Source organism: Carassius gibelio, chromosome B18 (assembly GCF_023724105.1).
Source record: "Carassius gibelio isolate Cgi1373 ecotype wild population from Czech Republic chromosome B18, carGib1.2-hapl.c, whole genome shotgun sequence".
Lineage (NCBI taxonomy): Eukaryota > Metazoa > Chordata > Actinopteri > Cypriniformes > Cyprinidae > Carassius > Carassius gibelio.
In genome coordinates this window covers 13,118,928-13,144,543 of record NC_068413.1, presented here as the reverse complement: position 1 = coordinate 13,144,543, position 25,616 = coordinate 13,118,928, and the positions used below count along the sequence as shown (strand labels likewise).

The 25,616-nt window shown below is 35.7% G+C and overlaps 3 protein-coding genes across 5 annotated transcripts in view; 1 reads left to right on the top strand and 2 right to left on the bottom strand.

The window, feature by feature from the left end:
- Positions 1 to 25,616, top strand: part of LOC127977209 (homeobox protein aristaless-like 4) — a 539,817-nt gene that overhangs the window by 219,985 nt on the left and 294,216 nt on the right. The window lies entirely within an intron of this gene.
- On the bottom strand, positions 7,295 to 14,856 carry LOC127977204 (E3 ubiquitin/ISG15 ligase TRIM25). Of its 2 annotated transcripts, none has more exons than XM_052581931.1 (7): positions 14,560 to 14,856; positions 12,344 to 13,173; positions 12,021 to 12,116; positions 11,286 to 11,534; positions 11,185 to 11,207; positions 10,959 to 11,107; positions 7,295 to 8,989 (listed from the first exon to the last, which is right to left on the bottom strand). In XM_052581931.1, the coding sequence occupies exons 1-7, from the start codon at positions 14,783 to 14,785 to the stop codon at positions 8,433 to 8,435; spliced, it is 2,130 nt and encodes a 709-aa protein (XP_052437891.1). In that variant the 5' UTR covers positions 14,786 to 14,856; the 3' UTR covers positions 7,295 to 8,432. The 2 variants fall into 2 exon arrangements, with proteins under 2 accessions (XP_052437891.1, XP_052437892.1); XM_052581932.1 differs by having other exon boundaries at positions 12,344 to 13,170.
- On the bottom strand, positions 15,330 to 25,431 carry LOC127977216 (CD81 antigen-like). Its single transcript, XM_052581946.1, has 8 exons — positions 25,255 to 25,431; positions 23,765 to 23,879; positions 18,612 to 18,709; positions 17,457 to 17,531; positions 17,249 to 17,362; positions 17,052 to 17,153; positions 16,115 to 16,198; positions 15,330 to 16,022 (listed from the first exon to the last, which is right to left on the bottom strand). The coding sequence occupies exons 1-8, from the start codon at positions 25,318 to 25,320 to the stop codon at positions 15,960 to 15,962; spliced, it is 717 nt and encodes a 238-aa protein (XP_052437906.1). The 5' UTR covers positions 25,321 to 25,431; the 3' UTR covers positions 15,330 to 15,959.

Here is a 25,616-nt window from a genome sequence, read left to right as displayed (position 1 = left end):
TTTTTAGAAACACAGCAGAGCTTGTAATGTAACAGAAATACGATTCACTACTAGACAAACAGCCATCATGTGTCCATAACTGAAATAATGTAAATTTATTAACAAAACAAACAGCTCACCAAAAAAATGAACATTTTGTCACCATTTACTCACCCCCATGTTGTCCCAAACCCGTATAACTTTTTGAGGATCATAAAAAATATATTTTGAAAAAATGTCTACTCTATATAATCTACGAACAAAAACAACTTAATGCAACAATATTCGAGGTCGGTAAGATTGGTGAAAGAAAGTATGCTCACCCAGGCTACAGAAAAACAGTGAAATATTATTACTTAAAGGATTTTGTCATTAATCACTTAACCCCATGTCATTCCAAAACCATAAAAGCTCCCTCCGTTTGTCTTCGGAACACAGTTTAAGATATTTTGGAAGAAAACCTGGAGGCTTGAGACTGTCCGATAGACTGCCAAGTAAATAACGGTGTCAAGGTCCATAAAAGGTATGAAAAGTCATCGTCAGAATACTCCATCTGCCATCAGACGTGCAATTAGGGTTATATGAAGTGACGGGAACACTTTTTGTAAGCGAAGAAAACAAAAATAACGCAGACCTTGACACTGTTATTTACTTGGCAGTCTATGGGACAGTCTCTAGCCTCCAGGATTTCATCCAAAATATCTTAAGTTGTGTTCTGAAGACGGTGCTTTTACGGGTTTGGAACGACATGGGGGTAAGTGATTAACAACAAAATGTTCATTTTAGGGTGGCGTATCCCTTTAAAGGTACTGTATGTAGGATTGACACCGAGTGGTTGACTTCAGTGTTGCAGTCCAAATTCTAAATATTGGATAGAGGTTTTTTTTCACCCGGCACCTACTCCTCAGACTTGACACACATGCAGGTTGCCAAATTGTTGACACAAATGGGAACAAGCACACTTAACGATTAATGAAATGAAATATGCTGTGTTTTTTTGCCAACTGGCAACCAGGGGTGCCGAAACCCAATTGGGTAAACTGGCAGTGGGAGGGTTTCACAAACCAAAACAAAGACACTTTCAAAGGAGAGTAACAGACTTTAGCATTTTTTTTTTTCAGATAACAAGTATATAAATTTTTTTTTAAGAATACTTCAATGTATTTGCAGAATATTTGAAAGGTAATGTTTTATGAAAAATGTTCATGATTCATATTAATGTCTGTCACTTTTGATCAATTTAATGCATACTAGCTGAACAGAAGTATTAAATTATTTATAAAAATGGCTTCAAGCATTTGAATGGTAGTTTAGATTAGACAGACAGACAGATAGATAGATAGATAGATAGATAGATAGATAGATAGATAGATAGATAGATAGATAGATAGATAGATAGATAGATAGATAGACAGACATTCAGTCATAACAGTATCACAATGCTGACTGACTTACTGAGGCATATTCAAGTTTACATTACTCACTTAAAAGCACAGCCATGACAGACTGAAGGAAACCGGTCCATGACTAGAATAAATCAGGGGCAAAGGCAGGTAAAATGAAGCGATGTTGCGTGACACAGGCAGTCAGAGCTGCATTTGTGTGGGCATTTGTGTCAGTCGGTTCTGTATGAGACAGGCGAGCTGTAGGCGAGATATATATACATGTATAGGAGGTACAAAGAATTCTGTGACACCAATTACAAGATGTCTCATTTCATGGAATGGATTGACATATAAAGGAAGGTGACAGCAGTCACTGTTATAAAATCCCTTTGAACAGCAGCAATAAGACATGAAAATGAATGTGCTGTTGTTGAGGCTGAAACTTAAATGAAAGACCTCATAAAATATCTTGACAAGTGCTTGTATTTGTTATTCAATCATATGTTTTCTTCAGTTGAATCATGTTTTTAGCCAATAGGCTTTTTTACATTACAGTAAAAAAACGAAATGCATGTTCAATAAAGCATTTGTAAGTGCCTCAGAGAAAAATATATATCTTTCTCAGTCTGTTTTATCATCTTAAATGATCATCATCATGTTGATGCCTAACTGATAAAACAGATTAAAAAAAGCCACAAGTGTCAAATTTCTTTCATTTTTCCAAAACTAAAAATGTTCATTGGGATAGTTAACCTAAAAATGAATATTTTTTCACTATTTACTCACCTCATGTCATTTTTAAATCTGTATGATTTTCACTCTTCTGCAAAACACAAAGGGAAATTCACTTCAGTATCTTTTTTTGCATATTTGCAACACAGTTGGAAAATATTCATCCACACATCATTATGGTGACCTATGTTTAATCATGAGGTATTTAAACAATTACACACTCAAGGAAAAATCTCTAGAGCGTGCTTAAGATGTTATGAAGTTATAATAACCCAATCTCTCAACAACAATTGCTTTGAGACTCCTAGACTCCTAATGTGACTGCAATAATGTGGTGACGTCATCCAGAGCAAGATTAATGAAAGCAGCCAGAGAAAGCTATAGCCAGCAGCAGGGAAATGTGCACTGCCACAGGAAGGCCAATATCTAGTCGTTGAAACAGTTATATTCCCTCATGCAGAGTTAAATGTCACTGATGAGCGACACGATTTCTCAATGCTCCCTTGTCTCTGGGGTAGACAAAGACCATGTGATCTTGCACTGTTGAGCATTTCCCAACAGCCTCATAGTCTCCAAAGAAATGACACGGATGAGATCAAACCGGATTCTCATGGCAAGTAACATTTTGGGAGTCACAGAGGATTTATGGGATTAATGCACAGACAGAGCACATTTTTTTGCTGCTTAGGCCCCAAGCACCTAATATAAATGTGATAATAACTACTACATGGCTACTCATCCCAAAAAGAAATATGTGGACATAAAATCTTAATGACCAAGAACAGTACAAGTGTGACTATTTTTTAAATACCATTTAGCCTTTTTAAATCATGTTCACATTTTTTTTTTCAAACTGCATTTTGATAACATTCCAATAATCTGAAACATTATTTTATATATATATATATATATATATATATATATATATATATATATATGTCTAAAATGACCAAACAGTATCAGACTATTAAAGGGATAGTTCACCCAAAAATGCAAAGTATCACATACGTAAATAACGTATGCTGTTCTTTGTTAGCAGCACCATATGCGTATATGCTGTTCAAGTGTATCTGTGTACATACGTTGCATGCATTGTTTACATATGTGATACTCTCCAAAATGGAGCTATAGAGTGATGCAGGGGGGATGAATTGTTGAATAAAGTCGTTATTTTAGTTTTCTTTGTGCACAAAAAGTATTCTCGAAGCTTTGAAAAATAATGGTTGAACTAACTACGGTTGAAAAAAAAAAAAGCATTAAACATGCTCAGGAGCTTGTGCTGTATGTACAATTGTTTTGAATAGTTTACGTCTATTTCGATTACAATACCCAGAATGTCAGTCTTAACTGTGAGATCTGTTCCATCCATCCTAATTGTGGTCTCACTGAGTGACAGCTTAATTAAAGGACTGACATACTCTGTCAAACCCTCAGAGAGGAAACAACATTGTCGTTAGTATGCTTTATGTGTTGACTGTGCGTGAATTCCCTCAAGTGAATATTTCCACTCAAATGAATTTGCTGCCAAAGGGAGCTGGTTATGTCACTTTTCATTTTAAGCTGGAATTCTTAAGACTGAAAGTGAAAGTTGTGACATGTGCCAAGTATGGTAGCCCTGACTCAGATTTGGTGCTCTGCTTTTAACCCATCCAAGTGCACACACACAGCAGTGAGATGTGAACACACACCCAGAGCAGTGGGCAGCTATATCCAGTGCCCAGGGAGCAACTGTAAACCCCTCCTTGCTCAAGGACACTTCAGTCATGGGTATTGAGGGTGGAAGAGAGCACTGTTCAATCACTCCACCAAACTACAACTCCTGCCAGCACCGAGACATTACAAAAATAAATGTAATCTGTTACAGTTACTAAGAAAAAATGTGTAATGAAATTACAGATTAGAAAGGGGGTTAAATCTGAATATTTTCACACGTCCAGATTTTTTTATTAATTTTTTATTTTTTTTATTGCATTGACTGCTTTAAAATATGAGACACCAATGTTTCAGGAGTTTACGAGACAGAGTAGGACACATGCAGTCAATAACTGTTTTATTGCCTATTTGTGTTTATGTATATGCTTTATTTTTTAAGATTAACACTTTTTTTTATCTCAAGGTAAATATAGATGCTAAAGTTTGATTTTGTGGTGGCTGTGCTTTAAATTAAATAATTATGATCTTAAAGAGAAGAGGGATTTTGAAAGTCTGACACTATCCAGTGTTGAGTCATACTGTAAAGTTAAGCCTGCCTGCTTTAAATGTTTGAAAATGATTCATATTTGAAAACAATTGTTAAAAATGTAGAAAATTAGGCCTAATCAAATGTAATCATTTACATTACTTTAATAAAATATTTGAAATAGTTACACTAAGATTACATTTTAAATAAGGTAACTTCTAATCCGTAACCGATTACATTTCCAAAGCAACCTTCCCAACACTGTTTTTAGGTGATGCATTCTGGGGTCAAGTAGGTGGAAAGGCATTTAATATACAGTATACACTGTATTCCGAGTGAAGTCACACTGAGGACAGTGTCAAAAGCCTTGTCCTCTGAGAGAGCTCTTGGAATATGTACATTAGCCAGCTGGTCATGTCCTCTGTCCCTGGCCATCTGTGCTAAGGGCTGAAATGAACATCCTCATGGGAACAACAATAATAAGTGAAGAAAATGATGAGGCAATGTACCCAGAGAATTCAAAGTCAAATCACTCAGAAATAAGATCTGCCTTAATGGCACAAATAAATGTCTGCAAATCCCAGACAAAAGCTCCTTGCACTCTGGATTGCCGTTAGGTATAATGGTATATTACAGGATGTGGAGCAGTCAAAGGGTGTTGTTGCCAGGGGAACCATCTATAGATATTATATAAGAAGATGTTGTATACACGTGAACATCAAAGGGCTTCCTCAGGGCTTAAAGGAACAGTTCACCAAAAATGAATACTTGCTGAAAATTACTCGCCCTCAGGCTAGCCCAGTTTATTTCTTCATTAGAACAGATTTGGAGAAATGTAGCATTACACATATGCAGAGAATGGGTGCCGTCAGAATGAGAGTCCAAACAGCTGATAAAATCATCACTCACAACAATCCCCAAGTAATCGCCACGACCGTCAATTAATATACTGTGAAATGAACAGCTCCATGCTTTTAAGAAACAAATCCATAATTAAGGCCAAATAAATAATTCTGGCCAAAATAAACCATAATACTGCTCCCTGTTCCTTATTGCCCTTTCACATCAAAATGTTGGACTGTTTTTTTTGCTTTCGAACAGTGCTTGATTTGTGCATATTTCTCTCCTGATTCAGACAAGATGTCTTCTGTTTTGGAGAAAGCAATATTATGGATACAGGACTTTGTTTTTGTAATATAGCCTATAGTTTATAATTATAGTGTTTTAGATTTGAAGCAACAGTTTGATATTAAAAACATATTGACGGATTTCACTAGTTCATAACTGATGGTTTGGAGTTGTGTGGATAATTGTGATGTTTTCATTAGATGTTTAAACTCTCATTCTGACGGCACCCATTCACTTCAGATGACACGGAAGTAAAATGTACAATTCCTCCAGATCTGTTAAGATGAAGAAGGAAACTCATCTCTTGGATGGCCTGTGGGAGGAAATTCTCAGCAAATTTTCAAGGTAGGGCAAACTATTGCTTTTATTAAGTGAGTGAGATTCTAATGATACTTATTGCGTATGCTTATTTGAAACTGATATTTCAAAGGAAAAAACGTACATACAGATGCTTTAAGCTAATGGGAAAAACATATGTTGCCGTGACTTATTGATCATATCATTTTTTACAGTCAACCAATTCAGAACATTAAAGTGATTTCCCAAGAGAGAAAGACAAAAGTGCAAAGAAGGTCATCGAATACAGCTTTGCTTGTTTCTTACTATCACTTCATTATGATGTAAGAGAGGAGGTCTATATGTATATATAGAAAACGAGTTGATTAAGTCTGAATATTGGAATATCAAAAGCAGCACACATCTAGCATCAAGTATAGCCTTTTAGAAAACATGCCAAATGAATTTCTCCAGTAAATTAGATTGATCTGACTGGGACTGGGTGTCCTCTTCATGTCTCAGCTGTTTTGGACTGTATAAATTCACACTGGGATAGAAACAACGTGTGTGAGCAGCTGTAAGGCAGTTTAGATATTTCTGCCAGTTACAGCAGAGTGACGGAGCGGCTCTGCACCTGTTTTTCAGGCAGCTGGGAGCATAACGACCCCTGACTAAATGTCTGTACCGCTGAGATAGAGTCTGGCTTGGGGCACAGGTTTGTTGCCATGGCAGTGTTTGGCTGTAGAGATTCTACCTAAAAAAACGTGGAGGTGGAACTTCAGAGGAAAAGTGAAATTGCGACTCACACAAAACTGAAAGAAATAATTTCAGTGATGACATTTCAGATAATCGTATAAATTGGATTTACTTGCCAACTAAAGGTGCAATAAAAAATGTACACTATAAACGAATTAATAATATTAGCATGGCAAAAATTACTTGAATATTTCAATAAAGGAATGTATTGACTTTCCAAAAGGGTCTTATCACGTCTTCACTTTTTGTTTTCCACACTTTTTATTCGTCTTTGTTAACCGGGCAATTTGTATTGATTTGAAATGAATTGAACTGTGTGAGGGTACAGAGAGATCTTGGAACAGATGACTTACTTTGTCTCGCACCTGATGGGACTCCTCCCACCAGAAGCACGGATGAAAATAGAGGGGGCACATCGGTATTTACAAAAAACACACACACAAAAGAGAAAAGCTTTTCTGACAATACAATGCAGTACAGAAAAAAATAATCAGACCATTTTTAAGACATTTAATTCATAAAGCATTGCAGCACAGTTCAAACTATCTGTTTGATTTCCTCAGTATGAATTAAATTGCAACATTTCCTGTTTAGATATTGAACAATACTACCATCTAGAGTAGAAATGGAGTATTCTTAATATACACAGGTTGAAATATTCCACTGCCAACAGTAATTCAACATTGGCAAAAGCTATAAAATATGACATAGATATGCTAGTAAATATCAGAAAATTGATTGAGATACTAAACATATATATATATATATATATATATATATATATATATATATATATATATATATATATATATATATATATATATATATATATCATAAACCTGGATAATGAATGGAAACGTTTCATTTTGAAAAACTCAATGTTTATTATTACATTTATTCTAGATTGACATAAGACTACGAGGATTCAGAAAATAAATCCCAAAATCTCTGAGTTTCATTTGGAATGTTGAATGGCTGTTGTCTTCAGATTTTTGGACTAATATTTCTCCTGGCCTTCATTTGATTTCAATGTGTACATGTAAATACAGTGCAATTTTATATTTTATCTGATATAAAAATACTAATTATTTATTTCAAGTGATAAAATGAATCCTAGCAAAAACATAAAAAGAAGTTCAAGAAATGGCTGAGAAAAGTAAAAAGGCTGTGCAAGATTGTTTCAATAAAACACCATTTGAAATATAAATGGATATATAAAACATTTTTTGTAATGGAAATAGTTATAAAAGGTCATATATGTAATATAATAAAAAATTACTAAAAATTATGTTATATAATAAAAAATTCCAAACTTAGCAGTTGGAAATGATGATTCATGGAATGTAAAAGTGATTTGTATTACTTAAAGGAATAGTTCAATAGTAAATAAAATAAATGCTGTTTATTTATTCACCCTAACGCCTTCCAAGTTATTGGTGACTTTTTTGTTCAGTAGAACATTAAAGATGTTTTCTAGCTAAACCCATGGTCTCTGGTAATTCATACGAGTCACTCTGAGAGGCGAAAAATTAATACAAAACCACCAAATGAATCCAAGTGGCTCCTGATGATGTTTTGAGGTCTTATGAAGTGAAACGATTAGTCCGTGTAAGAAACAGAACATTATTTTGTTCAAATGGTACTTTCTTTTGATCCTGTTGTAAACCACACTGGCATAATTTCACATTCGCACATTTGTCTGAGGATATGGATTACAGGAAAAAAAACATAAATAATGTTTCGTTTCTTGCACAGACCGATCGCTTAGCTTCGTAAGACCTCAATATATCATCAGGAGCCACATGGGTTTATTTTGTGTTTTTTATCTGCAATATAATGCTACCTCTTCTTGACTAGAACTTTCTAAATCACAAAGGATGATGGGTTCAACTAACAATTTATATTGGAGAAAGAAAGTCACCTACATCTCGGATAGCCTAAATATAAGTATTCCTTTAAAATTATAATAAAACCTTTCATAAATGCACAAACGCAGTCTAGTCTGTAGTGGTCTTGGTAAATATGTCACAGATGCTGAGCTGAGTTTTAGAAACCGCCAGAGCCGGATATAGTGGCTCAGTGAATGTATGCTCAAAACTGTAGAGAAAAGAAAGAGATCCCTCCCTGGCCACCCTATAAAAAGACAAGAGACCCTCACTAAAATTCAGCAGCACCCCGACCTTCCAGAGTTCAGCGGAACACACGGGTGAAGCTATCTTATCATGCAGGGCTTCCACCTTTCCCTTCTCGTATATTAAACACCAAGAATTAGGGTAGAAACCAATACGGCAGATGTCCTTTTGCCCCTTTCTGCCAATCTGTCCATCACAGACCCCCACCTTCCAGCGGCCCTCATCCTGAGAGACCTCCACTTCCCAGTAGCAGCAGCCTCCGTCTATGGCACGAGAGCCCAGCACCTGAGGGAAAATGTTGAAGCGGGACTCCTGCTCGGGGTAGTCCTGCTGGGTCTCGCTGTACTGCACCGTCCTGTTCTCATCCGACAGCAGCAGCTTGGGATGGACCGTATCAGGATCTAGAGTTGGGCTTATCCCATCTGCAGACAGGAACATCAGCTGTCAAACAATTTATTTGTGTCTTCCTGTGGCCCCAAGTAATATTTTTACTTTAGCAGGCAGCATTTTTCATTTTTTAAATTAATCTTCTTATGCTCAACTGTGCTGCATTTATTTGGTAAAAAACTAAAAGTAACAAAAAGTAATATTGTGAAATATTATTTAATATATTTTAATAATGTCATTTATACCTGTGATTTTCAGGAGTCATTAGTCAGTCACATGATCTTGCAGAAATCATTCTAATATGCTGATTTTGTGCACCAAGTAACATCATAATAGACATTTTGGAAATTTGATCTTTTTAGGATTCTTTGACAAATAAATAGTTCAAAAGAAAAGCGTTTAAATGTCTTTTGATAAATTTAATTCTGTGGCGGGTGGGGCGGGGCCGAGAGGCGTGGGAACGAGGAGTGAGGCCAGGTGTAGTGATTGAAGATGAGCTGCACCTGCGCCCCACCGCCAGTATCGAGTCCCACGTAGGAGATGGAAGGATATAAAACTGGAGCGACTATAGTGAAGGACGAGAGAGGACCAGGCCTGGGACATTATTTTTTATGTTTGCTTTTTATTTTGTGCGCACCAGTCGTCCGTGAGGGGCTGGTGCGCTGTTTTGTGTTTATTTTTGTCATTAAAGTTAATTTTGATTGTGCGCCGGTTCCCGCCTCCTTCTTCCCGATGAATAGGAAGTATTTGAATATCGTTACAAATTCATACTTGTTTTATAAGGGTTAGTTCACTCAAAAAAAAAAAAAATTTCTGTCATCATTTATTCACCCTCAAGTCGTTTCAAGTCGTTCACAAAAGAAACTCAAACAGGTTTGGAACAACTTGTGGGTGAGTAAATGAAGACAGAATTAAAATTTTTGGATGAATTATCCCTTTAATATAATACTAATCTAACCACTTAATTTTGTACTTAAATTTTTTTTTAACTTGCCTTACCGAGATTGTAACGCACAATAATATTGCTCAAACTGTATTAGTAGTGCGTTATATTACTGTGTTACAGCAAACAGTGATATACTGTAATATTGTTGCTTTTAATTCGTCAATTTTGAAAGAAAAAAATCTAAAGTAGGTGTGCTACTTAATTCCAATCAAAATATGAACTAGTGTCTGTGAATATTCAAATGCAAAAAGATGGGTTAAATATAAATCCTGCATGTTCCGCTTGCCTCTGTAAGTATGAATGGCAGAAACGTGGGTTTGTTTACTACAACGCGGTGATTTTCAGCATTTGTGTCTCCCTATGGCAGCACGAACACAAAATCTTAATCTCCAGAGCTGCTGTGAGAGTCTCTTTGCAAAGCATTCTACCGTTTCATTTGAGCAACCTACCATCAACATACTGTATACACACAGAAACTAAAAAAAGAAAAAATTTCAAGAAAAAAAATGGCAACCTGTAAAAATAAAGGTACAGTTTAACATCTAACATAAATATAGTACTCTTGTATTACTATTGTACAGTATAATGTATGTCTTTAAATATTCAATTTTCTTAATTGTAGAAAAAAAAACAATAATTAGCCTTTAAAAAAATGTTTTAAAGGAATATTCACACAATTTTTCTCCCATGTATTAATTTCAACAGTTAACCTCAGTTTGTTTGCCAAAAAATAAAAGGGTTTAATTTTCATTTGATTTAAAATACATTTTTAATAATGTTTAATTTGATTTCCAGAAAAATTAAAACAAGTTTTTATGGCAAATAAGAAAGAAAGAAAAGGTTTGTAGGGCCTATTGTGCAAAGTGTTGAAATTAAGACTTTTGGACTTATTTTTTTTCACTGAAATAAATGTTTTTGTAACTACACAGATAGTATAGTAACGGCACCGAAATTCAGGTACGGTAACAGTCATCATCACTATAGGTTCATTTTTTTGTTTTATATGTCATTCCAATATTCTAGTATGATTTCTACTGTAAAGTGTGTAAAAGACTCACACAGCAGTCTGAAAGGGTCTCGATGAGGCAGTGATACGAGCACAGTCTCCAGTCTCCTCTCGGTCCAATCATTGAGACAGTCCAGACGGATATGGTTTATCTCTTCCGGAGTCTCAAGATTTTGAACAGGATCAGACAATTCAGTCAGGCTGAAAAAAATACATCAGTTTTACTTCATAAACATAATTATATAATAATCAACAAATATTTGAACCGTTTTACATACCGTCCCGCCATCTTGCTGTATTCCTGAAACAACCAGTAAAAATTAATGACATTTTCTATTGAATATTTAGATCAGTTTGAGATCAATGCTGCTTGTCATACCATGATGAAGGCCTGGTCTTGGTACTGTGACGCCCCTTCAGCATGGGTCATTCCCTGCAGGGTGTTTAATATGCTCTGGCTAGAGATCAGGGCACCCTGTAATGTGTCCAGCTGCTTCTCAATGCTTCCCAGCACTCTGTCCTCTTCCTGGGTCACACAGAGTAAAGCCTGCTCCTCCTCTTGCTCCAGAGTCATCCGCATGGCCTGATACTGCTGCAATACGGCCGCCCGCGCGTCCTCCAGCTCCGCCTGCAACAATCACAAAACACGAGGGAAGCAAAAGCTCCTGTTCATGCTATTGTAAGCTCCTTTGTGACTTTTATTTATAAAGCTTTTAGAAATTTTAGTACTTAGACTTTATTTTTTGCATTTCCAATCCTCTTTGAAGCACTTTAAGTTTGTTTTTTAGTTTATTTCAGCTTTAGTTCAAATAACAAAAATGACTTTAAATCATTTTACTTAATAACAACATTGGACAAAAAGAGCATAAACCCATGAGCAACTTAAAGGGGCAGTTCTTTAAACTGTTCAAAAGCTCTTGGATTTCATCGAAAAGTATCTTAATTTGTCTTCTGAAGATGAATGAAGGCCTTACAGGTTTGGAACGACATGAGGGTACATGAGTAATTAATGACAGAATATTCCTTTTTGGGTGAAAATAAGTAAATAAAATAACAGTAACAATAAAAACCTTGCTTTTAAATCAGTTAAATCAACAAACATTCTCACACTTACCTGGACACCACGTTTTTTCTCACGGAGCTCAGAGACTTTTTCCTGAATGGACTTCTCAGTTGTTTGTATTTTTTGCATCTCATTCTTTAGTGAACCCTGAGAAATTAACGTGGATAAACCAATGAGCAACACATTTTTTAAAATAAAGAAATTAATATTCCTATTCAGGAAGTACACATTACTCAAAAGTAGCATTTATGTTGCCAACATTTAAACATTAGTATACTACTAAAACTACAGGTTTAACTAGAATCTTAAGCCAGATTAAAAACTATTTAGAAAGGGGAAATGTTGTAGAAACATAATGCCCAATCGTCTCTCACCCTGAGCTCCTGCTCTGCCTCGCGGATGCTGATGCACTCGTGCCCCTTGTGCGACCCGACCAGGGAACACACCGTGCACACACACACTGCACACGATCGACAGTAGATCCGGTTCATCTCCTGGTGCTCCTGGCATCTCCACAGAGACACATCCTCCACAGCGTTCACCAGCGGGTGGTTCTGGAAAACCGGCTTTTCCAGGTGTGCCCGCAGGTGCTCGGAGCACATGGAGGCCCCACAAACCAGGCAGGTCTTTACCGCCACCTTCTGTTCTGAACTGGGACAGTAATGGCAAGGCACAGAACTGCTCCTGGAAAGTCTGTCTGATGATGCTGCTGCTGAGATACTGAGGGGCTCTCCACTGTTAAAATCTGTTTCCTGTCTTCCAGGTGTATGAGAGGAGGCCCTGGCTGCTGGTGAGGGGGGTTTCTCTCCCTGAGGTGTGTTGCTCATCCTGGGTGAGCCGCTGTCGCTGCAGGAAGCTTCAGGATGCTGGTCTTGCTTAGAGGAACCTGTGTTCCTCTCAGGAGATGATTCTATACGAGGAGACGTGATCTCATCTGTGTGTGGAGGTGTGCGTTGTGAGGATGTGTCATTCGTAGTGGTGGTCCCCCAAACCATTGATGGAAACTGGCTTCCAGACGAGCACTCGTCTGCTGTGGCCTTTCTTTTCCGTGGTATTGATGAGTCTTCATCATAGTCACTTCTGGTGTTATTAGATGGGACTGAGCCCAGTCTGTATCCACCACTGTGGAACGCTGATTTGAACTTCCTCTTCCTGTGTTTCTTTGAGTGCCGGTTGTACAGCTTCTTTGCAAACGGCCAGTCTACTTGAAAACATAGTATTACACTGATTTATATAAGTGATTATTTATTTTATGGTGTATTTTTTACAGTGTATAATAGACCTTAGTCGGGTTATATTTCATATTTATATGAAATTTAAATCAACTTATTTTTCCCTTAAATTGATAAATTTTCTCAGTTTAAACATTTGATATGCCATCTATGTTGTATTCTGAATAAAATATTGAAATTTGAAACTTCCACATCATTTTATTCTCTTTTTATTCACAATTTGTATAGTGTCCCAACTTTTTTGGAATCGGGTTTGTAGATCAAGTTCCATAATCTTCACAACTTTCCAAACTGTTTCATGTAATTACTGAGTTATATAAGTTATCAACACTTACTACTTACATACTAGTGTTAGAGATTGATTTAGGGCTAGTTACATGTGGATGCATATTGTGCTGTTATTACCAAAATAAGTACATGTAACAGTGACACTAAAATAAAGTTTACAAGGTTTTCATCAGCTTTGAGCTCATCAATGTTTTTAGGGGTCGACAGATTTCAACTTTTTATTTTTGATTTATGAATAACAAATTAAAACTGTCTTGGAAACATTTTCCCATGCATTTATTATTAGCGGTTTACAATTGCAACAATTTCATAATTACATTTTTAAACGGAGTTTACTCATTTTATATATTTCTTTATTTATATTTAGGGTAGTTTTATATATATATATATATATATATATATATATATATATATATATATATATATATATATAATTTTTCAGAACATGTTTATCAAAGTAACTTTCTTTTAAAAACTTATCTACTGTACTGTATGTTCAAGCTTAATATCAATAAACATTATAGCGCAGCATTTCAAATAATTTTGCACCTACAATTTTGCTACTATATATATATATATATATATATATATATATATGTGTGTGTGTGTGTGTGTGTGTGTGTGTGTTTTAAATATATCACTATGAAATTATGAGGCAGATATTGTATTTGCAGTGTGGTGCAAATATTCATGCCTGGAAGAATAAAAAAAGACACAAATACCATAATTCTCCCAACACTTAAAGTGTGTTGGATATTGTTAGTAGACAAATTAAATAAATTTGAAATGTGACTGAGAAACTTTTTTTTTTCTGACATTATAAGACCCATACATGCATCATACTGTTGAATATTTAAAGCTTAATGCTTGGAACCTGATAAGAGACAGACATCTTATCAAATAATGTAAGTTGCAACAAGTGCAACACAGGAGTAACGTTAATTGTGGCCTACTGCGTCATGAGCATAGACTGTGGTCACGAGTAATATAATAACATGTGCAATATAATAAGGACATACAGATGTTGAAGGTCGACAAAGTCAACATTTATTTTGTGTTAATGAACGTACGTGTGTATGGTGTGGCTGCAGATGTAGACGCTCCGTCAGTAAAGTCCGGCAGGTGCTGGTACTCGTATCTACACTCGGGGCAGTAATAAGGTCCGGTCTGAGATCCGCTCCACAGCTCTCTGATACAAACCCGACAGAAGCTGTGAGCGCAGGCCAGCGTCACCTGCTCCCGACACTCCTCATGACACAGAGGACACTTCAGAGGTGTCCCATTAGATGCGCCCATCTTTACAGAGTTATTTACAGACGCCTCACGATCGAACAAACGAAACTGACCTCACCTAACACAGAGTGGGCGGAGCCTCTCCTTTTGAATCATGCAAACACAATGTTTACTCTGCTGCTCTTAAAGCGACAGTGCACAATAGTTTCTGGGCCTGACTGCTTCTATCTATCTATCTATAAAATCTATAAAATGCACAATATTATGTCTTAGTAACATTCTGTTTCTACAAAATAAAAGTACTGTAGCTTTTATATGCTATCAAAAATACACTCAGTCAAGATTGCTGTATCAGATCAGAACAGTCTTATGTTAATTCTTTTCACACTTTATTCATCTTAACTACACCTCAACAAAAACTCTAACTCTTAAAGGGGACGTGTCAAATATGCATGTGTGTATGTAGGTTCTGTGGGAATTATGTATCAGTGATGTGTGGGTTGCTTGCCCCTACAGTACAGTAATTTGTGTCATAAACTTTATGCAAATATAACTCAAATAGGGTAAGATTCAATGCATTATTAACACAACATGCATAACACAAATATTTGGCAGAATAGTTTTAATTAGAAGGTTTATAAGAAATAAACAGAATGTCCACAAAATAAAAATACCACGGGTTCATTCAATAAAGTTGTTTTTTTTTCTTGTGGGTAATCGTTGGATTATCGTGACATCATCATTATGGGCTGGTAAAGTCTAATGTATGATATGCATTCTCAGAAGACACAAATTGACTTGTTGCATAATGGATTCATAGGTTAACGTTTATCTCTCTATAAACATAACAATGATTTATTCACAAACAAGCACGCACACGCTTACAGAGTGTGTTGAAGAACTTCTACTACTAAAAATGTAACAATAGACAATAAGAACAAATTTAATAAAATGATTAAATAAAAGTAAAACAATAAAACACGAAGGCAAAGTTATACATATGACTGTCAATCACATTCTTCCTCCTCCCTGATATTGGTTACTGGTTTATTTATAATAGCCCTTGGTGTTGTATTCTGATGTACTCACATTGGAAGTCCTCTCTACAAACAGGGATCAATGTTCAGTGTGTGGACACTTGAACTTGAAAGGAGAGGAAAGGCAGAAGTGAAATGGCCTCGTGCCCATTACTACCAAAATCAAACACTGTTGATCAGGCTGGTCATTATCCAACAACTCAGTATGCAGGAGCATTGCGGATTGCACAGCAGAGGACCATGGTGAAGATCATCTCAAAAACCTAGACACACAGCAGAGAGAAATTACACACCCAGCTGTCTTTACTTATTCCTAGCAAAATCTGTTGATGTTCATGTGTGTGTTCTTTTTCACCATAATGACAGCAATCACTAGGGCGGCCAATCCAATGATATGGAGTTTCTCAGTGAACAGGTCCCTTAGCTTCGTGTGGCAACTCTGAAGCACACAACATCAATACATTAGTCTATCCACAATCAAATAGACTGTCAGCTATTAAAACATCCCTGTTTATAAGATTGTTTGTTTTGGTTATAATTTAGTGCAATTCCAACCAAACTCAAACAATATATAGGCCTAATTTGACATTTATGTATATGATTTTTTTATATGCATTTGCATTACACAGATTTAAAATAAACAAACTATAAATTTGTGATGCACACGGGGAAGATTTTTGCACTCAGAAAAATATCATGGCATAGCTTATTATTAAAGGGTTAGTTCACCCAAAATCGAAGATTCTGTCATTAATTAATTTAATAACGTAAGTGTTAATTACATTTGAAATATTGATATTTTTTCTTACAAAAAACGCATGGATTAGCTACAGGAAGCTATTATTGACCCGCTGGAGCTATGTGAGGCACGTTTTATTATGAATGTATGAATGTCACACTTTATTTAATGTCTATATGGACTGCTGAACAGAAAAGATAGAGCAAAGATAGAGCTTGGAATAGCCAGGACAATTTTTAATAACTCAGATTGGATTCGTCTAAAGGAAGAAAGTCATATACACCTTGGATGTCTCAATGGTGAGTAAAACAGGCTAATTTTCATTTTTTTATATTTTCAGAAGAGTATTTAAGAAGAATAAGAATATTTTCAGAAGAATCAACTGAAAAGTGAAGAGTTCTAAAGGAGTTAAAACCATAACAGTCCATCAAAATATGCGTTAGAGAAACCTTACTTTTTCTGGGAAATATATTGATGTGTTTACATTCTTGCCTTACGATCAGGCTGAAATGAAATGAGTTCTCTATCATGTTCTTAAACATACAGAAGATACCTGGGAGTTGAGATGGTCAAGTGGGAATTTCTTTTTGGGGCACAGAGAGGCCTGGACAGCTGTGAAAAGTTGATTTTCATCCCCTTTACCACAGCAATCCAGCTAGATATTGAGAGAGCAAAAAAATATAAGTGATAGGGATTATTAACTATCCAAAATGAAGGATTTTGATAAAGGAATAGATTTTGGCAACTCACGGAGTCATGGAATGCCATCAGAACTTTGGAAGCTGCCTGTCTGGATGGTGAGTCCACAGGATCCACAGCTTTAATGTATGCAGCATCATAGAAGTTAATGAGCTCCGTAGAGATCTGGACAGACAGAAAGTGAGAGAGTGACAGCCTTAAAATTAAATCCTAAACTACAGATTTTCTTAGTGTACGTGTACAGAATCTTTAGCCTCACCGTGTCCCTGTTAATAAAGCCCCATAGTCCTGCTGCCACCTCACAGGCGAAGAGGATCACTAAACATGTGAAGAACTGAGGAAGAAAAAGAGAAAAACTATGTGATGAACTAAAGAAATACTGGAATAGGACGAACATTTAAGGGAAGACTGTGTGTAAAACAAAAGATGAAAAAACTCTTCAAATCACTTCTTCATCTTAAACAAGCCATTGAAGATTCCACATGGATATTAGCTTTAGCGAATTAGCTTTCTGGGTTGGCCAACAAATTGACATCATGACTACCCTTGTGAAAAAAAATGTGCTTAATTGGGTTAAAATTGAAGTTTTGGTGTACTTTAAAACTTTTAAGTAAGTTTAAAAAAACTGTAGTTGAAGATAAGATAATATTATAAAAAGCCACTTAGGTGTGCTTCCACTTTCAAAGTTATCTGTTCGGACATTTACAACTTCATCATTACATGTGTAATTACAAAACAATTTATAATTACAAATACAATTAAATATTTTACATACAATTTTCAATAGGAATTATTTTAATTCCATTAGTAAAGTATGAATTGTTTATCATAAATGCTTTTCAGTATGCTCGGCAGTACACTTTAACCATATATTAAAAACAATACAAGTGCTTTTAAACATTTCACATAATGATGCATTTAAGTCCTACTTAATGTGGTCAAAAATATCACTCTAAAGTTCAGCTAACTGCAACATAGATGCAGCTAAGAGCCCCAAAACATTACATTATTTCACAGTGAGGCAAATAATTTCTGTAATAAATACTTAAAAATATTCTAAAATGTTATTTTCTTTCACAAGTGTATTGTCTCTTTTACTAATAGAATCTTGCTGAATTATTAAACAATTAATGCATGAATCAATGTTTATTCATCTTTTTGGATTAATTTTAACTTCTGAGAAAATAATACATGCCAGTTTGTAAAAAAAAAAAAAAAGACATTCCATTATATTAAAAAACTGCGTCATCATCATCAAAAGCTACTAGCTTAAGTAAAACAACATCCATAATAAAGTGTAGTATAAAGTGTATCCATAAAGTGTAGTATAGTTCTTGTAAAGCTCTTTTGAAGTGGTATTGTAAAGCTCTTCAAGGCATGCCGCATGCATAGTGTGAGATGAGTAAAAACCCACCGTTCCTAAGAGACACTGAGATTCTTGAATAGCTCCATAACAACCAAGGAACCCCACAAACATCATTACAGCCCCAATCGCTATGAGAACATACACACCTGAAAAAGCAACAGAGACAATGCATGAATGAGCTTAAATCATAATCACAGATTCATATTAATTGCACATGTTCATACAGTTTCTACAGCGCTCATTCCTCATTTTTATGAGCAGGTGTTGAGATTAATAGAAATGACAAAATGGCTCGAGTAACTGCAGTTAATGCAGTAGTTTGCCACTAGATGGCATGTGTGCAGCAGTGATAAACTTTAGCTACCACACATTTGAACCCTCTAGACATCAATCAGTCGTTGAGATAGATTAATAAATTAAATTATGGGTAAATAAAATAATGCACTGAATAAATAACTGCTATTTTTTCATCTTACATTGTATTGAAACTCAAATTTGAGCTGGTAAACTCTATTCATAGCTTTGCTCATTTTGTTGTTGGCCGTGAAATTCAGACAAACAATACAAATAGGGGAGAAAAAAAGCTAATGTGGATTTTCCTGTTTGATTTACCATAGCAGTAGCTTTAAATCCTGCAAGGTCAGAGAGAGAGAGAGAGAGAGAGAATTTCAGGTTTTAGGTAAAAAAAAGCATGTCACCATATGAACTATAAACAGGCATGGGAAGATCTAGTCCAAACAGGAACCCTCTTCATAACAGAGCCAGATTTGCTCTCTGTTCTCCTCCAGACTTACACAATAGCATCTGAAGACAAACCCATTTCTAACACCATCTGCTTTTCAGCTTTCCTGTAAATTTACTACAAATGTATTATTATACTAAAGGGTTTTTGTTGTTGTTGTATTAAGATAATTGGCTGAATGTAATGTTTTCATACACTCAACTATATGTTAACTGCAACTGAATGAATATTTATTATAGTTTAAAGGTACATTACGTAGGACTTAAAGGGATACTCCATCCCCAAATGAAAATTTTGTCATTATTCACTTACTCCCTTGTCGTTCCAAACCCATAAAAGCTCTGGTTTTCATCCAAAATATCTTAAATTGTGTCCCGAAGACTAACAAACATTTTCCAGGTTTGGAACGACATGTGGGTAAGTGAATAATGACAAAATGTCCATTTTTGGGATGGAGTATCGCTTTAAAGGGATACAATAGTTGGCTGTTGGTAGACGGTAGCCATTGACTTCCACACGTTAATGTTTGGTTACTGTTTGGTTACCAACACTGTTCAAAATACCTTTTTGGTGAATCTCTTTAAGAAGATTATTACATGTAATTTCATAATTATGCACTGACAAGCATTTATTGTAAACTAAAATATATGTCAATGTCATTTCTATAGAAACTTGTTTGTCATGTGTTTTATATTTCTATAATTACACATTTGTAAATGAAATTGCAGTTAAGTCTATTGAAAATATATTACATTTAAGTGTACATTCAGCGAAATTAAGCACACTTCTTTTTTTGCATGGGTTGTTGTAATTGAAAGTGTGCTAACTGATGCAACTATGGGGTAACATAAGCAGGATTAAAGTTCTCTGGCCATAGAATGGCTTTCAATTAGGCCTAATTGCAGCGAGTTTACGACGGATTTCCTTTAGCAGGAAAAAATTAAGGAAAATCGCATTGTTGTTCTGCCGGAACACCAAAAATCACCCCCACCACAGCTGCAGCTTTTCACTGAGTGACAACTTAATGCCGTTCACATCATTCAGAGTCAGGTTTTTAGCAGAGAACACAGAGCAGGACTTGAATTTCTGCATAGGACTGCAGCTATTAATAACAATTCTACTCATTCCCGCAGGTTCCGCACTTATACTACAATGACAGATGACGGAACGTGTCATTTTCTGTGCGCCCACAGATTGCTATTAAATAGAGTGACAGTTTTGAATAGTTATTAAAGGAGTTTGCAAATGTGATATTGATTTAATATAACAGTTCAATAAACAAGTAGGCTACTGCCTGATTTAGCTTTTTCATCAACAAAAAAAGTTCCAAATAAAGTAACAGCTCAGCCGCCGGCATCTCTAAAAGAAAACACAGCAGTGTTTCTCATGAATGAAAGTGCTATTTTGAATGAATCTAGTGAGTCAGTGATTCATGATTATTAGGCTACCCATTCATAAAGTCACTTGCTTCATTCCTGAATGAATCAGCCATTCGAACAAATCAACTGAATGAATGATTCAGCAATAAAATCAGTGACTTGCCGCCACCTGCATTTTTAGGTTTCATTTCAGTTATTTAAATCATTGAATATTTCTGTATTCAAAATGTTATATTCAAAACAATCTCCACATGGATTTAGGAATTGAATTGCTCATGCCACCTCTGAGCCTTGTTAAATGTCTGAAAATGTACCTACAAGCCACTGTTGTGTTCGTCTGTGCCAACTCTGTAGTACAAGTTATTTTTTAACTAATACTAATTACATATGATTGGTAACCTATTTTTCTTATTCTACTTTTTATTCTGCTGTTTTAAATATAATTTTTAATTTTTTTTTTTGACAGATGAAAAGGATGCCATTGCAAAGGTAAAAAGAAAGTACCCCTGTAAGTCAGTTTAAAGAGTTAAATGTCACCTCATATTAGGAAGGCAAATTTTTATTTTACTTTTTGATCAGAAGGTGCTCCTTTTCTAAATTAGGAGGACAACTGCTCCTAAAAATACAAGTAAGCATAAAGCCATGTGTATCAGTTTATCATATCCCTGTGTGAGGTTTTAAAGAGACAGCAGCCTAAATAAACCTGCTGCTGTCTAATATTGTAAAAAGAAAATGCCCCTGAAATCACTTTGAGCCAAATGTGAGCTCGTGTTAGGAAGGCTAAATTTTTTATTATTGATTAGCTAAATATTTTTTACATTTCCAACCTCTCCAACAACCTCTGCATAAGATAAAAAAGTTCCATATATATAGGGCCTATACTTGTATCATATATCCTGTAGTATATTATGTTTATCTTCTTACAGATATGTCTCCTTGTGCAAAATACACTGCTTTCCCTGCTGCACAAGCTCCATTCTCTGTGTAAAACGTATATTTAGCAATCTGTAAGTATTCTGCAGCCAGATTCCTCTCTAACCTATAATGATTTGCTGCAGCGGCTGGGCTTGAACATATTTTAGGGTTGTCTAACCAGTACTTGGGCTCCAAGCACTGCTCATTCTAATTTGTGGTGTTACGGGCACATGAGCAGGCCTTTTGCAATTACACCGATGTTCAGTAGCAGTGGGAGGGGATCGCTTCATCTCTCTCTTCTTTCTCTGGGTGGGCCAGACCATCAACCCTAACTTCTTTAATCAGAAAAGGTTGTTGCCGCTGTAAAAAGAAACAGGTGGAGCTCTGGTTCCTCCATGTACTTACACTGAGTGGAGGGAGACAGCCCCAATGCTTTCTACAAAAATGAATGGGCGCTAACTCTACACTAGTGCCCACAACATGCTGACCTTCTGCCGTTGAACTCTCTGCATACATCTTCTGTGGTTAAGTGTGTGTGTGTGTGCACATGGGTGTAGTATGCACACGCCCTGTGGTAACTTTTAGTCTTTCCCTGGTTCTTTTAAAACAGTCATGGGAGAGTCTGGAGAATCACTGACTTCATGTGAAAGCAGCAGAATTCAGTGTTATTAAAGAAAACACAGGAACGCCAACATGACTCCAGCTGACTACATGACACACAGGATCAAAGCTCTTATGATATTGTGCTGCTGCCATCATAGTTGTTTAAATATACTTGTTGTACACACACACACACACACACACACACGTTGGGTTTTCATGTTTAAAGGAGACATTCCATAGACGTTATGGTTTTTCTACTGTACAAACTGTATTTCTATCCCCTTACCCTAAATCGAACCCTCAGACAAAACTCAGAAAAAAAATGCATTTTTAGATTTTCAAAAAATCTCATTCTGTATGATGTATAAACTGTTTTCCTCATGTCGACCAAAAAATAAAATGTTCCCACTATGTAGGAAATATGCACACACACACACACACATACATGCAGTTTACCAGTACTTAGCTATCTAAATGGGGACTCTCCATAGGTGTAACGGTTTTCATACTGTACAAACTGTATATTCTATTGCCCTACACCTAAACCTACCCCAAACAGAAAACTTTATGCATTTTTACAATTTAAAAAATATATATTTTTATTCCAGTTTTATAAATGTGGACATCCCCAAAGGGAGTTTGTGTGTGTGTGTGTGATTTTGTCAGGTTTAGCTCACTTTTGGTTACAAATTTGTCCACAAAATATGGTTAAGTGGGTACACACACACATGCACACACACACACACACAGACACACACGCCGTGATTTAGTGGCCCTCTTAGAGCCCAGCTTAGACCCAGTTTCCTATTTCTATCTTTTGAGGAGACATGCTTCCTATTTTTAGAGTAATTGTTTCTCAGAGTTCACAGTGAGCATGAGCATGCATATTAACAAACTATTATAACATTTATATTTTGGCCAATCATTTAGTTTGTCGCTATTTGTTTATTGTTTATTGAAAGAAAGAAAGAAAGAAAGAAAGAAAGAAAGAAAGAAAGAAAGAAAGAAAGAAAGAAAGAAAGAAAGAAAGAAAATTCAAAACAAAATCACCACCACCACTACTATTACTAATTATTATTATTAACAATAATAATATTTGCATAAATGTCACTATTTGTATATTACATTCAGAATAAAGACCTTATGACATGATCTGTTATGTTCACTTAATTTATGAATTATGAATGCTGCTTGATATTCTAAGTAGAAATACATACTAATTTCTAATAATTAATGAAATAATACTTCAAATGTTTTACAACTTCTTAAATCTGAAATATTACAATGCTCAGTCCAAATAAATGTTCCTCTAAATTATACTGTAAGAGGATATAATTTACAATATTGGGCATAAGTGAGCATTTAGGTCGGAAATGAATGGGCTGGGTTATGATAGTAGGGTTTGGGTGGCTAGTTGAAATAACAAGGTTGGATAATTGGAACGAAAGAACGAAACATTTGAAATCTGAACCTGATTGAGGGATAAGGCAGCTGTTGGTACCATTCTTAAAACTGAACTTTAGCCTTCAGCCACCTTTAGTTTGTGAGAGGCAATCACTTACTGATATGAAAGGTTCCTGGTGCTTGATTCCCCTCAAACTGCTGCATTAGGAGGTGGCTGGTTTGACTGTCATGGCGAAGCCATAAAGCTACACCCAAAATAACTCCACCAGCCAGCTAAAATAAGAGAAGAAAAACAACAATAACAAAAAAAAAACTGAGTGTTTAATATCACTTTTCAGCATAGATTCACCATTTAAATACATTTAAAAAGCTGGAATTAAAAATCCCCCAACAGATGTCATCACCCAGAAATGTTTGTTTCAATTCTTTTTCCTGAGGTCATTCCAGAGGTCATTTCTTCCTGCATTTGGGGAAGAAACTTCTGACAGGTCCAGTGTTATTCATGCACAGAAAAGGGTGGGGGGTCCACTTGGGCTCTTAGAGTCAGGCCTCTGTGATACCTTTTGTTTGTTTATTTTTTTTGTAATTCGCAGAGCAGGAAGCGGACGCTTAAGTCAGAATTGTGGAAGCCAGCCCGATATATTTTTGTTTCTGTTGGCAGCGTGTAAAGTACAATGACGGGAAACAATGCATATCTCAAGAGGGCTTGGGACGGGTGCTGTGTGAAAACACAAATGTAAATTTCTAGGCTTTTATTAAAATGAGTCTGAAAATTGACCTGACTTTTATTTTTAGGACTCTGAATTGGTGTAAACATTAATTATTGTCAGTAATGAATGTTATTCCATGATGTTTGTCCTGCTGCTAAATGCTAATTAGACATTCCTTGAAATGCATGATTAGTTTTACTCTGTGATGTCATTGTTTGAACATCATGTGATGTTTTAGTCAAAATAAGCTCTGCAGAGTGTAAAACATTTTATAAAGTGACTGCAGCAGAATGCCTGCTCAACCTATAAAAGTCTTTAATATGAATAAACATCACATTTTACTAAATTTACTCCAACTTTTAAGCAACTTGTCCACATGTAATTATCTCTCTCTCTCTCTCTCTCTTCTTTTATGGTGTCCCTATAGCTTTAGGACATAATTAAAGAAAGTGTAAAAATACAGCAAAGCCACAGCTAACCCTCACTCTACAGGAGGCTATCTGGAGCCTGAGACACTTTTTTTCATGTGTAGGTATACATTTTACAAGAATAACTCCATTTAACTATACCATTTAGCCGACTGCAAGACGTAAAAGAATTCTGTTGTATGCTTCACAAAATATTTTGCACAGAAACGTCCAATTATCTCTGACATGATGTATAGACTGTTCTAAACATCCTTAAATTCTAGCTTAATAACTTAGTGTAAAAAAAAAAAAGTAGAAAAAAAATCTTTGAAAAATGGGTGAGAAAAAAATCACTTCTTTACAGAGTCACCAGACTGAAGAATAACTTTCAGAATGACACATTTATTGTTTTCTGCTCTAAAGACTTCTTCGAATAAAACCAGGACACTGGGATTCATTTAACAATTAAGAAATCTTCATCGGAGAAACTATAAATGAAAATTATATTGGTAAACAAACAAACAAACTCACCCAGAAAATGAAGTTTAAGAAGAAGAGCATATATTTGATGCACTGAGAGCAGCCGGTAACAGCCATGGCTTGATTTCTTCGAAGCAGCTGAACTGATGCTGGTCTCAGTTTCAGATGGAGTCGATTTGCAGGCAGTCCGGGTCTTCTGAGAGACTACCCACGACCTCGTGTGTTTATATAAACGCACTGAGGCAGAGAAAGAGAGGGAGAGAGATGTCCGTGTCCCGTTTCAAGCTTTGTCCCACATTTACATATGTAGAACTTTGTTTTAATTGATTAAACGGCAATGCATAACGAATACAAATTCACATCATTCAGCTGTTTTGTCTAAAGTTTGTGTTTTATTATCATAAATCTATTTT

Coding starts and splice junctions, on each gene's coding strand:
- LOC127977216 (XM_052581946.1), bottom strand. CDS start 25,320: ATGGCTGTTACCGGCTGCTCTCAGTGCATCAAATATATGCTCTTCTTC. Junction 23,880..25,254: donor TCTTAAACTTCATTTTCTGG/GTGAGTTTGTTT, acceptor CTCTTATTTTAG/CTGGCTGGTGGAGTTATTTT. Junction 17,532..18,611: donor CTCAGTGTCTCTTAGGAACG/GTGGGTTTTTAC, acceptor TTTCTTCCTCAG/TTCTTCACATGTTTAGTGAT.
- LOC127977204 (XM_052581931.1), bottom strand. CDS start 14,785: ATGGGCGCATCTAATGGGACACCTCTGAAGTGTCCTCTGTGTCATGAG. Junction 12,117..12,343: donor AGGCAGAGCAGGAGCTCAGG/GTGAGAGACGAT, acceptor TTAATTTCTCAG/GGTTCACTAAAGAATGAGAT. Junction 11,535..12,020: donor AGAAAAAACGTGGTGTCCAG/GTAAGTGTGAGA, acceptor TGATTGTTGCAG/GCGGAGCTGGAGGACGCGCG.